The 17,938-nt window shown below is 34.5% G+C and overlaps 1 protein-coding gene across 3 annotated transcripts; it reads left to right on the forward strand.

Annotated features, from left to right (window-relative positions):
* The first annotated feature begins 3,286 nt into the window (after positions 1-3,286).
* LOC110782374 (beta-fructofuranosidase, soluble isoenzyme I) lies at positions 3,287-12,261 on the forward strand. Of its 3 annotated transcripts, XM_056838209.1 has the most exons (7): positions 3,287-3,868; positions 4,191-4,199; positions 8,208-9,061; positions 10,267-10,428; positions 10,983-11,209; positions 11,425-11,512; positions 11,616-12,261. In XM_056838209.1, the coding sequence occupies exons 1-7, from the start codon at positions 3,457-3,459 to the stop codon at positions 11,805-11,807; spliced, it is 1,944 nt and encodes a 647-aa protein (XP_056694187.1). In that variant the 5' UTR covers positions 3,287-3,456; the 3' UTR covers positions 11,808-12,261. The 3 variants fall into 3 exon arrangements, with proteins under 3 accessions (XP_056694187.1, XP_056694188.1, XP_056694189.1); XM_056838210.1 differs by lacking the exon at positions 4,191-4,199 and having other exon boundaries at positions 3,288-3,868; XM_056838211.1 differs by lacking the exons at positions 3,287-3,868; positions 4,191-4,199 and adding an exon at positions 7,888-8,049.
* The last annotated feature ends 5,677 nt before the right edge of the window (positions 12,262-17,938 follow it).

Raw genomic sequence — 17,938 nt, forward strand, 5'->3', positions numbered from 1 at the left:
CTTTATCATTTTCGCTACTTTTATTGTTATATTACTACCACCCAACTACACATCTTCATATTCTCCATCGTTATCTCCACCATCACAAACTCTGTCGCCCCTTTTCATACCCCAAACCATTTGTAATCTTTTTACTCACACTCTGTAATTTATAATCCGTAACTTATTAATTGTTCCGTAAATATTGTCTTTACCATCATTTTTTCAAAAGGTGGAAAAAAAGGAAAAGAAAGAAACAAAAATTAAAGCACAAGTTCCATCACTCCATCAGTAATAATGTTTGAATGGTAGTTAAAAGTTTCTAATTTCATTTTCATAGTTTTACTTAATTGGTGTGGTTTAAAATAGTTGATTGGTATATAGGCACATCTTAATTTAATAGAAACCATATACTTTCTCCGTCTTTTAATACTCGCAACGTTTGTTAGTTTCACGCATGCCGATGCACAACTTTGATCATTTATATTTTAAATTCTCTTTATTTAAAAATTATAAAAAGTTGATATTTTGAAAATACACATTGAGACGAATCTAACAAGATCCCACATGACTATGTTTTATCTTATATAAAAAAAACTACGAACAGTCAAAGTAGATTAAATGAATAGTGGCAAAAGTCCAAATGTTGCGAGTATTAAAAGACGGAGGAAGTATAAGGGAGCGATTTCCCTCAATATTGTTTAAAGAACGTCAAATTCCCAAAATACGCCACTTTCTAACTTATTTCCCACCATACCGTCCACGTTAACATTAAAACCGGTCTATTCTCTTTTTTAACAAAGCGGCACTAAACCGCTATTTGAGATAGCGGTTTATATAAATCTATATAAACCGCTATTTATGTAAACCGCTATTTATGTAAACCGCATTCTCATATAGCGGTTAATATAAACCCCTAAATAAAAACTTACAATGAGCTTCCAAAACAAAAACTTACCGTACCCCGTTATGTTTAAAGCAAATCGCCATCTGAGATAGCGGTTTATAACATTGAACCGCAATCTGAGATGGCGGTTTGCTTTAAAACGAAACCGCTATCTCAGATGGCGGTTCAACGCTGAACCGGAAAAAAAATGTCATGGTCTGCCCAACCTCGTTGGTTTACTAGAAATACTACTTGATTCTTTCGTCTTAAATTTGTTAATGAGGCGTGATACACCAATATCCTATTATCATGTAATAGTCATTGTGATTGCTACTCGATTATTGTTGACTGCATATCTATCAAATATGATAAAGTCAAACAACAAATTTCTGGACAATGTATCGTATAATGTTGATTGTATATCCAGTAGGGTAATAGCAAACTATATGATACAGTCGAACACCAAATTAGTAAATGTTTTGAGATTTGACTGTATACTGTAAATCCAGTAAGGCATTGAGCTATACTTCCCGTCTTTGATTAACTCCGTCATTGAGCTTAGTTGAGCCCCCAACGAACAAGCTTCAATAAGCCTAATACTCTATCTTACTACGCAGATTTAACATGATTTCATCTCAAAACCAATTAACAAACTCTATACATGTTATTCTCTCTTTTTTTCGGAGCAATTATTTCTAACTCACATATGGATTGTATTATCCTAATGATCTTCATCATTTAACAATTAACATTGCTCTATCTTATTATTCCGTACTTGTATTCAGTGGCGTATCCAGGATTTTGAAACAGGGTAGACACTTTTAAATGGAAAAAAAAAACTACAATTTTTTTAAAAAAAGATACAATGAAAATGACGATTTGCGGAGTATTAATTATAATTTCACCGTTCACCGTTATTTTATAAATTCTAAGATTTTAAAGATTATACAAGATAAATATGTATACGCAGTACTCCGTGTTATATAAGCAAATAACAACAAAACTTTAAAAATATACGAAGTAGAAATTAAAAATCAGTTGAGAATATGACGTGCCACCCGAAAAAAAAAATTGAAATTTTAAATACTTGGCGATCTAAACATGAGGTTTATATTTTTAATCTGCAACAAACTACCATAAAGGCAAGATGCTAGATTGATTAGTGAGGAAATCTAGTTAAGATTGTCACCTTTGGTCATGGGTTCGACTACTACATTCAACAAATTTGTGTTTTTTTTTTTTTCTTTTTTTAAATACCCAGTCTATTAAAATAATTTTTCCGTAAAAAAATTGGGTAGACAAATGTCTACCCAATTTACCATGTACATCCGCCACTGCTTGTATTTCCTCCTCTCATTTTTTATCAATAATTACACAAAGGCCACAATTCGATCAAGTCACACATGGTCACATGGATAATGGAATAGTGAAATGAAATGAGTCATGGGCCCACTCCAACCACAAAACACATCAGTAATTCTTCTACATGATTGGTTCCTGATAGATCTTCTCCTTCCATTATTTGCTCAACTCTCTGCTCCAACTGGATTTCTCTATTAATTTTTTAAAATTATTTGACTTTTTTTGACTTTTAACACCTTAAAAAAATAAAGGAGAAGGTTGCGGCGTAGGCCGGAAACAAGTAGGGTTGTTTGTGCCTATGTGGTAGTTAGAGAGTGGCGAAAGGGTGGCGTAGATTAAGGGGAGCGGAAATGAGAGGGTGGTCGGTGTGGCGGGTAAGATGACCTGCTAAAACTATAGCTTTTAAATAAATGTATTTTTGCAAAAATAAAAACCGGATTTTAACGAATTGACAAATTTTTTCAAATACTTCAACCCATAAATTTAATTTTGTTGTTTTCCATGTATGTCGAGATTAGCATATGTAAAATTGTGTTCCCAAGTAGGAGTCGAAAAATCAATTCAACTTTATCGCTTTTAAAGTCCCAAAAGAAGCCTCATAAATATACTTGTATAGTATTTAATTACCACAACAACACATGATGATAGAGTTAGGCATGGATAGGGTCAACACACGAGCTACCCGTGTCCGACACGAAATTAATTGACCTGACATGTCACGGGCCTTGTTGTAAACCCTACACAACACGAGAGGCATGGGTTGTGCATGGACATCATTTTAGAAATTAGACAGGAGTCCGACACGAGCATGAGCGGTCGTCCCGCACAATGATATAAGCAATAATTAACAAAAAAAAAAAAACTTAAAATTAGTGAGGAAACGCTAGCACGACCCGGCCCGTCCCAAATTTCCTTTGCCCTTCTCTAGACACGGCGCCTCTACGGGACACGAAGGGTTCGATACATGGGCATATACGGCCCGACACGTACCCAGCTCTAAAGAATCGTGATAGATTCCATGTTTTTCTTTATAAAATAAACACTTTTTCAAACCTACTATGGGATCTCTCATTCTCTCTACTAGCAAATCCAGCCTTTGACAAATGACAACACCCCCACTAACTCTCCGATTAATTTCCCCTCTTATTTAAATCTCTCTTTCTCCCTTTTTTTAAACTTACTTCTAAACCTCTCCCTTTCCCTCCCCCCTTTCTCCCCTACAACCAAACATGGCTTTCCATTCCCCTCCAACAGACCTGGAAACCACCCAACCCCTCCTCCACACCGCCCACAACCCCACCCAAGCCCGACCCGAACCCGAACCGAACTCCTCAACCCATCACAAACCCATCAAAGGGGCCGTAGTAATAAGCGTCTCATGTATGGTAATACTCACCTTAATGGGAATCATCTTTAACGATGGAAAGACTATCTCATTGTCGACGGAAACCACCAGAGCTCCGTCGCAGGAGGCGGCGGATATGGCGGCGGCGGAGGTGGTGGTGGTTTCTAGAGGGATAAAAGAAGGCGTTTCGGAGAAGGTTTTCCGATTAGAAGGAGTTTCGTTTCCGTGGACGAATGAAATGCTGAGGTGGCAGCGGAGTGGGTTCCACTTTCAGCCGGAGAAGAATTGGATGAATGGTTGGTGTTTGACTTTTTTTTATTTAATTAATTGATTAATTAAATTAATACTTCTTCAGTATTTTTATAATTACACCATTTGCAATTTTACACGATAAAATGTTATTAGATTCTTCTAGATATATTTTCAAAATATCAATTTTTAACTTTTACTTATATTTCATAGTATATTAATGACTAAAGTTTTACGTTGATAAATGTGAAACATCAAATGATACAATTTTTAATAAAAATACGGAGGAAGTATATTATTAAGCAAATGCTAATTTTTTTTATTTTGTTTTTGGGGATGATGTGCAATAATTGCGGCGCACGTAATCAGATCCTAATGGTGAGTTTTTAATTTTTTGAATTCATTTTAATTACTTCGTATTTAGAGTATTACTCAAGTTATTTCGTGTGTTTGATTGATTATTTAAATGTGATAAATATATGATATGGAGTACAAAGTAGGAATGTATGATAAAATATAGGAAATGTTTAGAGTAATTTATGTAACATGGTGATGGTATAGAAATTGTGATAAATATATGATATGTATTACGGAATACAAAGTAGGAATCTAGGATAAAATATACGAAGTGTTTTAAAATTGAAAGAGTTTATATGAGTGTTACATTTAGTAAAAATAGATAATTTCGTACTCTTTAACTTTTTATCCTTTTAGATCATTAGAAAAGGTCAAAATACTCGTTGAGCTAATGTGGTCGAATAGCTAACGGTTATTCGTACTATGGATCTATTTAGGGTTTTAGGTACGTTTGTTGTTGTATGGATAGAAGAGGAATAATATTACGTGCTCCGGCCGTGCGTTATTATGGCCGGAGTGAACAATGTAACGTAGACAATAATTGAGGTATATTATTGCCTTGTTGGTCATTCATTTATTGGTTGATTTAGTGACATTATTATAGGTTGCGTTTTTCCTTGTATGCAAAATCAAAGATACATACGGAATAATGTACTTCCTCCATTTTTTTTATTATTGCACCATTTCCCTTTTTCGGAAGTTGCATATTAATTGCACCATTTCCTTTTTTAGTAAGTTTACTTACATAAAATGACATTTTTATCCTTATATGGGTGGTGGGGACCAAACCCCACTTGTTCTTTACCTAAAAACTTGTACTTAATCACATGGGTATTTTTGTCACTCTCTCACCTTTTACCACATTTCTTAATTCTTGTGCCCAATGTAGATGGTGCAATAATAAAAAAATGGAGGAATTATAATAGAGTCCTGGTCGAGCAAAATACAAGAAGTCAAGAATAACATATTTTCAATATCTACGTGTCTACGTCACTATGATTTTGTTTTAAATATTAGCAAGAGAACAATAATATGATATAAATTAAGTGAGGATGTTTATAAAATATAAAATATTAACAATAATGAAACTTTAATGTACTTATCTTTTGCTCAATTGAATTTGTTAATTAAAAAATATAAAGGTAAAATATTTACAATAAGGTGAATCACATAAGATATTCACATGAATCACATGTGCGTTCCACAAGCCTTTTCTGATTGGCTGGTGAAGATTTATACAAGTAGGTGATTAGTTGGCCACTTTTCCATATCACATAATCCGTGGGACACAAGTGAGATTCACATGATCCATTTTTCCCTTTTCTTACCCACTTTAATTAATTACTTTTTCAAGAAATAAAAAAGTTTTTCATAGATTTTTAAATGGAAAAAACACAGAGGTTATGATAGTTTTTATCAAAACTGTACCATACTTATCTAAATAAATACTTCCTTTGTCCCTTAATATCCGTATAATTTTGATTTTTTGCACTATTCACATAATTTACTTTATATATTTTTAAAATATTATTTTTTCTATAAGTTTTTATAATATGTAGTTCATGATATTGATGGTCAAAATTGTACATTGGCAAGCGTGTATTAAAGGACGGAGGGAGTACTCTGTTAAAAAAAATTATATAGAAATTAAGATAGTATTCTATCAAGACTGTATTTTAACTCTTCTAAAGAAATTAAATAAGAAAAAAAAATACTCGGAATCTCATATACTCCCTCCGTTCCATAATGATGTTCCAACTTCTTTTTTCAAGTTGCCAACACACATTTTGTATCGTTTTATCTATAATTACACAATATTAAAAAATTTAAATTTTTGATATTTTTAAATATCCATTTACGGATCAAACAAGAACCCACATAAATATGTTTTTCTTATATATTGAAAATTATTTAGAAGATTATCTTCCACCGTAAATAGTGTAAAAACCTAAATTAGAACATCATTATGGAACGGGAGAGTAGTTTTTTTTTTTTTTGGTTAGTTTTGCATAGGCAACAAATTAAAAAGGATAATTGCATTATTAATGTGGTGGCCCCAAACATGTTAGATGTTACACATCACTATCCTCCGACCTCCCACAACATCATGCTTTGATGTGGCCCAATTATTGAAGCTCTATCCGACAACTAAGCTTGTCTATTACTTACGTGGAAAAAATGACTAGATATCTAGTCATGATATAATAATCCTAGTATATATTTGGTGCTATAGGGGATTAATGGTAATTAATTGGAATTTTGTAATCAATGATAACACTTGTTAGGTTTAAATTTGACTTAGAATATCTTCAAGGTATAAAGTAATGTTTTTTTTCCTGATCAAAATTAAAACTGATTATAGAATGTTTGAACTATTGAAAGATTATGAAGATCGAGAAAAGGAAAATATAGGTGGATACGTGCGAACTAAAGTATTAAGAGATTGACTGATACTAAAAGACGTTTAGAAAGAATTACTCCATACAAAACATAATATAACTAATCACAAAGGACACAAAATGCAATTATATTTAGTGTAATATGATTATTGAGAGTAATCCTTTCATTAATTACAAATCATATTTCAAATGCATATATTGAATTACTAATCATATTGAAAATGCAATTATTCAATTACTAATCAGATTTAAAATGCAATTATTGAGAGTAATCCTTTCATTTAATATTTTAAGTAGAAGTGTGTGGCTAATTAAAAAATTAGAGACCTTTTAGCCTCTTAGGTCTATACAATGGCTTGTGCCATAATTTGGGAGATATGGGCCCCATTGATTAGATTGTCTTTGCCTGTTGTTTGGACTTGGACAGGTGGGCTTTGCTACAAGTGTAATGGTGGAACCCGTAGAAGTGTGGAACTATAGAACACCATACATTTTGATTAGTATAATAAATATCTTAAATAAAAAGATAGATTAGGTTAAAACAAAAAGGAACACGTGCTCTTTTGTATAGATAACCTACTTCTATAGTTCTATACTTCTATCTAAGAATTTCTTACAATGATTATCATACTGGATATAGCGCAATTAGATGGTAGATAAGAGCGCACAATGAGCCTAATAAAAAATAAAGGCAAATGTTGAATGAATAATGGTACAAAGTATAATAGTATTGCAACCAATTCGATAAAAATATCTACTATGTATTTCATATGGTAATTGTGATAACTGGTAACTGCGCAATCAACACAAGCTGGTGCAGTCGGTGGGATACTCACCTTGTGACTTGTAGTAGTCCAAACATAGATCTGCGTAACTAGATCGACTAGGCTGATGCAGGTGTTGGTTCAGTAAGATTTCTTTTTCTTACCTACTATAAAAATAAAATATATTTAAATGATGAATAAGGGTCCATGATTAACATGAAGTTGTGATCGAAAGAGCATTGAAATGAATGGTTAGAATAGAAACCAATCATAGATCTTATCATAGATAGATCGGGCAGAGCTTTCTACAAATGGGTCCTTGATCCAGCTCCTTTTCTCTTTTTTGCATCACATGTTCAATTAATAACCTCAAATATAGTTGGGAGCACACTGAAGTGTGATCTGTCAAGTTGAGTTGTGCTATTATTGTAAGTAACAAAGTAACTAGTGGGTGGCTTGATTGATATCATGTGATGTTATTTCTAGTACTCTGTATTTATATTGCAATGATTAGTTGATTACGTGTGTATTAATTACGCGGAGAAAGAAAATCAATGACTAAGACAACCATACTACTTTTCAATGTTTGTTTTAAAGCTTGTTTGATTGACATGCAAAATTATACGAAAATTGAAAATAGAAATTCTAGAAAACTCGAGAGTAGATAAATGTTGATTAGTTGGCAATCATGAGAAGCGACATTTCTTAGTAAGGCTCTGTTCTCTTCATCCTATCTTGTCTGATCTTTCTAGTTTTTTATTTGATCTGATTATTCTCGATCTGGTTTAGTCTGATCTAGTCTGATTTTCTAGTTTTTAATTTGATCTGATTATTCTTGATCTGATTTGATCTGATCTGAATTGCAGGTCCACTATATTACAATGGATACTACCATCTATTCTACCAATACAACCCAGATTCAGCTGTTTGGGGCAACATAACATGGGGCCATGCAATTTCAACGGACATGATTCATTGGAAATACCTCCCTCTTTCAATGGTACCAGATCAATGGTACGACATCAACGGTGTATGGACAGGGTCAGCTACAATCTTGCCAGATGGCAACATCATGATGGTCTACACAGGTGATACTGATAAATTTGTACAAGTCCAAAATCTAGCATACCCTGCCAACTTATCGGATCCTCTCCTTTTAGAATGGGTCAAGTACTCCGGTAACCCGGTTTTGACCCCACCAGAGGGTATTGGGGCTAAGGATTTCCGGGACCCAACCACGGCGTGGGTGGGACCCGATGGGATGTGGAGGATCGTGATCGGGTCGAAAAAGGGTAAAACGGGAATTACACTTGTGTATAAGACTAAGGATTTTAAGTCGTATGAGCTTGAAGGGAACTTACATGGGGTTCCAGATACGGGTATGTGGGAGTGTGTGGATTTTTACCCGGTTTCGACAACGGGTCATAATGGGCTTGATACTTCGGCGTACGGGCCGGGTATGAAGCACTTGCTAAAGGCTAGTTTGGATGATACTAGGGAGGATGTTTATGCATTGGGGACTTATGATGTGGAAACTCAAACTTGGACACCCGATAACCCGGAAATGGATGTGGGTATCGGGTTGAGATTGGATTATGGGAAATTTTATGCATCAAAGACTTTCTTTGACCAGAAGAAACAAAGGAGGATTTTGTGGGGTTGGGTTGGAGAGTCTGATACTGAGGCTGATGATTTGTTGAAGGGTTGGTCTTCTTTGCAGGTAAAACGACTAGGCTCTGTTCTCTTCGTCTAGTCTGATTTGATTCTTTTAGTTTCTGGTTTGATTTGGTTTGGTTCTTTTTTATTTGGTGTGTGTCTGGATTTTTCTGTTGACGTTTCTTTCTTTCTCTGGTCTAGTCTAAAAATGGTCGTGGGCCGAGCCTGGTCGGGCTTCGGGCCGAGCCTGGTCGGGCTTCGGGCCGAGCCCATGACAGGCCCAAATTGTATCGTGTCGGGCCGAAAAACTTCAAAACAAGGCTCAGGTCCGGCCAAGCCCATAGGCTTTCGTGTTGGGCCGTCGTGCCTAAGGATAATCTTACTAAATTTAATGTGCTTTGTCGTGCCGTGCCTTGTCGTGCTTTTTCTGAAAAATTAAGGCCCAGGCTCGGCCTACGACTTTGTGCCCGTGCCGGACCGGGTGGGGCCATATCCATCTTTAGTCTAGTCTGGTTTTTCTTGTTTAGTCTGAAGTTTTCTGGTCTAGTACTTATATTAGACAATCCTTGATCATTTTAGACACACTTCGTATGCACTTATCGAACCTAGACTCAACTAGCACCCTACAAATCCTACATGACTTAGTTTGACATGAACTGATTTATCACGAGAAGCTAACGTGCAATAAACATGAACGTGAAGAACATATACGTACCATAACTCCATAAGTCCATAAGCCTCTACTAAAAAGACTTGTCACTTGAATATAACACGAACAAACTATTGTCACGTACGTTACTCATACAGTCATGATCATAATTAGCACTCCATTTTAATATTTGTAGTTGAAAGTTGTTGAACCTAACCCTTAGAAATTAAACTCTACCCTCATGTATTAAATTTTTAATTAGGAGCTTCATGAACTCAAACCTACCCTTTCCTGATCATGATTCACGTGATTACCAGTAATTTGTAAAGCAAAACTACAAGTCTACAACTATATTGAATTATTGACATCTCTTCTTATGGAAAGGATCTTGACTAGTTTAACTAGGGAATAAAAAATTAAGCAATATAATAGTAAAATTTATATAATTATACTCAAATTTTAAAAAAGTCAGAACTAAAAGTATTAGAAAAGTTGAGATCAGACAAATGATCAGCCGATAATACTTCTGCTTTAATTTCTTTACTTGACCTAATTTGACTTTTTACACTGTTTATATACGACTATTTTATTTTGACTATCTTAATTATTATTATTTTCAGTCAATTCCAAGAGTTGTGACTTATGATGCTAAGACTGGAACAAACGTACTTCAATGGCCAGTTAAGGAATTGGACTCCTTGAGAACAGACAGCACAAAATATGGTAATCTTGTATTACAACCAGGATCAACCATTAACCTTAACATAACCTCTGGTGCTCAGGTATAATTTCTTCTCCTACAACCAGTGGCGGTTCTTCTTTATGGCCTGTGTGGGCCCATCCCAGGGCGAAAATTTTGTAATGTATTTTTAGTTATACTCCCTGTGAAAGTTAAATATAATTGTATAAATTGTATGAATTGCATACTATATTGCTTAATTCTTCTATTGATCCATCGTAAAGTTGTTCAAGATCAGCTACTGCCTACAAGTCTACAACTAGTGGCCTTGAATACTTTTACCAGGGTGACTAGTGGAAGAATTAATCAATATAGTATGTACTGTATACAATTATACACAAATTTTAGAGGCCGTAACTTAAAATACATTACAAAATTCCGTCGGGGGGCCGGACCCACCCGAGCCGTATAGAACATTTGCCACTGCCTTCAACCTATTATTATTCACTTTGCACCGATTCTGGATAGTCCGTATTAAAAGTGTCATTGGAACTAGTAACGTGGCAACTAAATTATGTAGAGGGAGTACGGAGTAGATCTTATTAGAAATGGGGTTTTTATCTTATCTAATTTTGAACAATTTGGTGTTGATAATAGTTGGATGTAAGTGCTGAATTTGTGGTGGATCAAGAAGCACTGAAATCAACCGTTGGAGATGATGTGATCAACAATTGCAGTTCTGCAGCTGTTAGGCAGGCTTTGGGCCCGTTTGGGCTTCTGGTTTTGGCTGATGAATCCCTCTCTGAGTTCACTCCTGTTTACTTTTACATTGCTAAGGCATCTGATGGATCTGTTAAGAACTGGTTCTGCACTGATCAATCAAGGTAATTGTTTTGAGACGCATTTAGGCTCAAGTCTATTCGAGTTATTTTGTCTGAATTTATATTATCTTAAGTTATTTTAACTGAAAAAACTAATTTTATATGAAATAAACTTATTCATGCGTGAAAAATGTCTGAACTTCTTTTGTGACAATTTCCACAAAGCAACATAAGGGTGAACCTCTCTTTTTCCTAATAAACTTTTGTGATGTATGTAGGTCATCAAAGGCTTCCACTGTTGATAAAAAAATATACGGCGGGCCAGTACCAGTTCTAGAGGGTGAAAAGTACAGAATGCGGTTACTTGTAAGTTAACCTCTTTATATTCATACTCCGTACACAGTAAAGTTATTACTCCGTAAATGATTTTATTATCGTATTCTAATTCCTTGTAACTTTTTTTTATTAGGTCGATCATTCGATAGTCGAAGCCTTTGGGCAAGGAGGGAGAACATGTGTAACATCTAGAATATACCCAACAAAGGCAATCAATAGAGAGGCTAAGGTGTTTCTCTTCAACAATGCTACGGACTCGAGCGTGACGGCCTCCGTCAAGATATGGAAACTAGACTCGGCTCATTTGGGTCCTTATAGGTTTTGATTAAGGAAAACTTGTGTTAATATGATCCATTTTTTGTACCAATTTATATCACAAAGGGGAAACACACACACAAAAAAGTTTTTGTTGTTGTTGTGGAGGAAGTGTTGTATTGATCACAAGTTACTTGATTCTATATGGTTCTTTGGAGGGAAAAGGCCCAAAAGGTATATATTGTTGGGTAGTTATTGGCATTTACAAATGTATTGGGCTTATGTTACATGATTATATATTCAAATGAGGGTCACTTTGTGGCATTCACAATCGGTCCGAAGCCCAAGAAGGAGGAGAATTGCGGTAGGTTTGGTGGCCAGCGTAAAACATAGTCACATTTTATGGACATGAATCGAAATTTAGATATCGTGGGGGTATGTCTTATGTATTTGCACCTCTCTTTAAACCGCCCTATCTTGTTTATTGGTCCCTATTTTTCGTGTCTTATTACCCTCACCTTTAATTTTCCTCTTTTTTAGCATGTTCATTCTATTTAACATAACAATTTCTTTCCCTTATTTCGCGTTTCACAACTGACTAATTGAGGCACATGTTGTGACTTACCTCATCCACGATACTCAAATGGTCAGGCAGTGGGGGCCCTGAGTGCAAGGATTTTGCGTTTTGGAAGTCAGATCGAACCGTATGTTAACGCCAAACTTTCCTAGAACAGTAGAGCATATTACATGTACCCGGGGTGCATCGTGCACCCTCTGATATATATTTTCTCCTTACATGTGAGCAGAAAACGTAGAAAGGACCACCAATATACATCACAATACCTTTGTATACACAGTACACCCAGTGCACCTAATAATTTTCAACGTTTTCCGGACTTGTTACATAGTTTCGATCGGCATGGTGATTTGAAGTAGCTAGAGTCAAAGTTGTACAAACTCTCCAACCTAAAACTTTGTTATGGTGCAACTCTCAAAGATACCATATTGAGCAAACTTATAAAATCATAACTCATAAGACAAATAAGCCTATAAACCCATTACTAATGGCAATGATAATAATAGAATGATGCTAACTTTTTACACTTGATGTAACTCTAATGTTGCCCATTAATAGAACACATGACCAAATATAGACATAACACATTACTCATTAGTATCCTTGTCACTAAATGCTCAACAACTCCTGATAAATTTTGTAGTGCCATACATCGGTTTCTGATAGCTGCATTTCGAGAAAATTCCTAAATCATATTTTACGGTTTGGTTTGGTTTTCGCACCAATTAGAACGTTACCTGATACTATGTATATATTTGTAAGGGGGTAGGGGGAAATGAGGAAGTATTTTCGGATATCAGATACTAGTATGTGCTTGCAAATGAATATCATAGCAAAAGACAAAATAGGAAAAAGGACAAAAAAGAAATTAAATGGTACTTTTTTAAACATAAATGGTATTTTTTTTTACAAAATGATACTATTTTTACATGAATGGTACTTTCTTTTTTGTCATTTAGCTATTTGTCTTTTAGCTGATATGTGTGTTGCCACACATATCTGATATGCGTAAAAACAACCTCAGGGGAAGGCGTAAGAACACTTCGAGGAAGGTGATTGAGTACGATATGAGCCTGCTTGGAATTGAGGAGGATATGACGTTGGATAGGACAGAGTGGAGGGAGAGGATATACGTTAATGACTTCATTTAACCTATACATCTTTCATTTTTATTTTATTTTATTTTTATTTTTATTTTTATTTTTATTTTTATTTTTATTTTCTATTTATTTTTTATTGTTATTATTTTTATTTTTTTAAAATGCTATTTCGAAAGGTGCTTATTTTACTTATATCTAGTTTAAACTTTTTTTTATCCCTTAATTTTTTTTGTAATATATGTATAGAGGTGATTATTTTACTTATATCTATTTTAAACTTTATTTATTTTTACTATCGCTTATAATATTTTTTTTTCTTTTAACTTCCCGCTCATTTCTGGTTTGTTCTGATTACATTGACGATCTTCTATGACGATTCATGTTAGGCGACCCCAAATCATTTTGAAACTAAAGCTTTGTTATTATTGTATGTGATGGGTTTCGGATAGTTGCCTTTTTTTTAATAGATACAGAGTACTTCCAAAAGCAAGGTTTAAAGGAAAATATTTTTTATTTGAGAAACACCAGAAATTTGGCATGACATTAGTGGAGACAATTGGTGCTTGATTTTAGGGGTGTTTTAGTGTTGTTCCCATGTTAGTTTCTTATAATAACAAGATGTAGTTTTGTTTTCAAGAAAGAAGAAATCTCCTTGAATAAATCAAAGGAATTTTTAAGTCTCAATATTGGAGCTTTAGAATGGATAATCGTTAGTTCCAACCAAGGGACTTGTTGATGGATAGTCATTATGTGTACATAGAAACAAAGAGTTATACTTATATAAGGCGCGTGCGCTACAAATGTAGATGGACTGTCTAAGTGATTTTGGGTGCTTATATGAAATACATGCGTGTAATATACTTCGGGTGTAAGATGAAAATTACAATTGTTTGTTAAGATGTACTCATACTTTATATACCTTCATTCCTTTACCTACCCCTTCGCACGTTCATCACACCGTGCGAGGAGGAGGAAAACTAGGCCAAACGTAGACCATATCACCATAACACTTTACTTTACGTGATCAGGGGCAAGACCCTAAAAGTTTACCGGATTTATATCTTTGTATACAAAAGTACACACCTAAGAGGTTGAGAATAAGGTGTGCACATGTTATATGAACAGGGAAGTGTACTGAGGTGCACCATACACCTGTAACTAGATGCATCTACAACTACATACACATGGATGTATAATAAATATAGAGTATGTCGCTAAACTTGGGCAATTCTATACGCGTAATCAGGCTGGTAAAATGGGTTGATTTCAAATGTGTGTAAATGGTATCAAATGTCAATGTTTTTGTTGGTCTGAAAGAGCTATAGGAGCATACTGTACAAACTACAAGGTGGAGAGGAGGATCGAACTTTGACTTAGAGGTGATCAAAATTCGAGTTAGACCGGGCTTTAATACAAAAAATATGCTCAAATCCATAAATCAGGTGCGGGCTTTTAGGCCGGGCTCGAATTTTGGCCTAAAATGTATATTTTATGCTACCTAAACCCGTACTTTTTCGGGCTGGATCAGATCGGGCCATATAGTTGATTAGGTCTACTTTGACCTACCGCAGACAAACCCGAACACAGAAGGGAGGATTCTAATCTAGTATCTATCGTACTCATACCGCCAGTCTTATCCATTAGGTCGAAACTTTATCTGTCGTAAATGTGAAAATGCGGGAAATGGTTTTGAATTGTGGGTCACACAAGTGAAGTACGTGTACTACAAAGTGGGCCCATGGGTGGTCATGGGTCAAGGGTCATGGGCCAGTAAGGACTCAGGTAGAAAGTAGGGACACAATCAGCGCAACATGTGACGTTTTCAGGAAATCTAACCAAATACAAATTCCCCCTTCATCAACCTGTTAAAGACGGTCAATATGTCCTATCTTTATTGGAATTGATTTTGTAACATTCTTTCATTTTGCATTTTCAATAATTGTTAAATTAATGAAAGCATATAACCCTCATTAATATGAATATGAACATAAATTAATGACAATAAATTGTTATAAAGTATATGATGATATTGTTCGATTTATTCACTCTATTTTCACTTATTTAAGAAGTAAAAGCATACCCTCATAATAATATGAATTTGGACATAAATTAATGACAATAAATTGTTAAAGTACAGAGTATGCAAAAACTAAGATATCAAAAAAACTAAGATATCGTTCATTTTTATTCACTCTATTTTCACTTAATTCAGAAGTAAGATGAAGAAGAAGAATTACTATGCACATTTTATAACTAAAATAAATTGAAAAAAGTTATAATATATCAGGTGAACAACATGCAGTCTTCAACCTCGTATCAATTTATAACTAAAATAAGTTTTGATAAGTTTAAATAAGTGGAAATCAGATAACTAAAACACACGTTAGAACCTAGTATATAATAGAGATTTTTCCAATTTACACAACTCATAATAAAAGTCAAATAAATCAAGTATACTACTAATATGATTACTAACCCTCTTTAAGGAGATCCTTAATTACTTACCTCCTTAAAAGATCCTTAATTTGATTTCTTGCCAAAGTTATTCATCATATCCACTTTGATTCTCTATCAATATGTTTCCAAAATAAAAATAAAAAGTAAAAGTGTACTATCAATCAAGATTTTGGATCTTACACCCAATTACCCAAAAATTCGGCTGGTTGGTCAAGCACTCACTCAAGCTTCCTAAACTTCCTAGTAAATTCACAAAAACAAACATCAAAAGTCCCTTTTCTTTGTTTAATTTTACTCAATTAACTTTTCTTCTTTTTGAGGTGTACTCCATCAATTTTACAAATAACTTAATATATGGACTTACTTTTAATTCTTGGTTAACATAATCAAAATCCAAAGTGACACCAACCGTGATAGTACAATATATGAATAAATTAACAAAGTGATGTGTTAAAATTGGATGTGTTCTACTCATATGTGAATGTGCTAAAATCAACAAAGTGATTTGTCAAAACTACGGAGTAGTATTCTTCAAAATCACATATTTGTACAACAAGTCAACAAAAATAAGAAAAGGAAATATATTAACTGGCCGAGTAGGTTACTCAAGCACAAAAAGACTAGGATATCTTATACTCCGTATTTCCTTTTCTTTTACTTTGATAATAACTCAACTTACCTCAAAATCATACTCCGTATAAACACATAACATGAATAAATTAGTCTACACTATCGTCCTTTCGTGATTCATACATAAACACATCACTTAATAAAAAGGGAAACATATTAGCTGGTTGAGTAGGTTACTTAGACAAACGAGAACGCGCATATTACATACTTTGTATGTTACTTTTTATTTTGTTAACAACTTAATGCACCTTAAAGTCATACTCTCTACCTTCATGAACTCATACAACACGTGAAAAAATCCCGTCTAAACTATTGTTCATACTGATTCATACACGACAAAATAAAAAAAGGAAACACACCAAATGATTGAGCAGGTTACCAAACGTTCATACTGATTCATACACGGCAAAATAAAAAAGGAAATACGTCAAATGATTGAACAGGTTACCCAGACGTTACCGGACGCGTATATTATACGGATATTTCATGAAATACCCCCGAGGTTTAAGTTAATTCACCAGGTACCCTCGTTGTTTCAGTAATCTACCAGGTACCCCTCAGGTTTCATTTTCTCGCATGACTTAACCCTGCCGTTAAGTGGCCGTTAGAAACTTTTTTTCACCAGGTACCCTCGTAATTTATTTCACCAGGTACCCCTGAGGTTTTTTAGATTTTCACCAGGTGCCCTTGTGCTTTATGGTAATTTCACCAGATACCCCTGCTCACCAACGGCTAGTTTTTTTAAAAAAAACTAGCCGTTGGTAATCCTTCTCTATTTAAAGGGGGAGCCGCTGCAACTCTTCACTACAAATTTCTGTTCTTCCCCTTAACCAACTCATATTTTTCCTAATTCCCAACTCACCTTCAAATGAGCTCATATTCTCAATCCCAATCTTCTTCTACAACGTATGAATCCTCATACGTTTTAGTTCCAAACAAAACATGCAACATATGTGGGAAAAAATTTGCAATAAGAAGTTCTGAAACAATGAAAAATCCTCAAAGACTATATTACAAGTGTGACTTATGTGACAACTTCAAGTGGTGCAAGGGAAGCATTGAGCAACCACTGCCAATCAGAAACAACAGAGGTAGCACAAAGGAAGGAGAAATTGAAGAAAACAGAAGCTTGGATGAAGAAATTCACCAAATGAAGAAGAAACTCAAGCAGCAAAAGAAATTAATGCATGGAACTATCAAAATTGGCATTGTAATGTTTTTTATTCTAGTATTTGTAATGAGAAAGTGAATGATGACATTTCATCAATAATATGATATTTCATTTCCGAATTAAGTAGCTTTACAAAAGTGTGCCCCCGACACGCAAAAACTTTAAGTGTAGCTCTACAAAAACTTGCTCCCATTGGCAAAAGATATACATGATAAGTTTAGCAAAAAGTTATGCATAAATCACAAAATCAAGTACGCTTCCTTTTT

The sequence above is a fragment of the Spinacia oleracea genome, chromosome 3, assembly GCF_020520425.1.
Source record: "Spinacia oleracea cultivar Varoflay chromosome 3, BTI_SOV_V1, whole genome shotgun sequence".
Lineage (NCBI taxonomy): Eukaryota > Viridiplantae > Streptophyta > Magnoliopsida > Caryophyllales > Amaranthaceae > Spinacia > Spinacia oleracea.

Bases quoted from the DNA above. Each gene is read 5' to 3' on its own strand.
- LOC110782374 (XM_056838209.1), top strand. From the start codon at position 3,457: ATGGCTTTCCATTCCCCTCCAACAGACCTGGAAACCACCCAACCCCTC. The intron at 11,210-11,424 runs GTAATTGTTTTG...TGATGTATGTAG, and splicing joins TTCTGCACTGATCAATCAAG to GTCATCAAAGGCTTCCACTG. The intron at 11,513-11,615 runs GTAAGTTAACCT...TTTTTTTATTAG, and splicing joins AGTACAGAATGCGGTTACTT to GTCGATCATTCGATAGTCGA.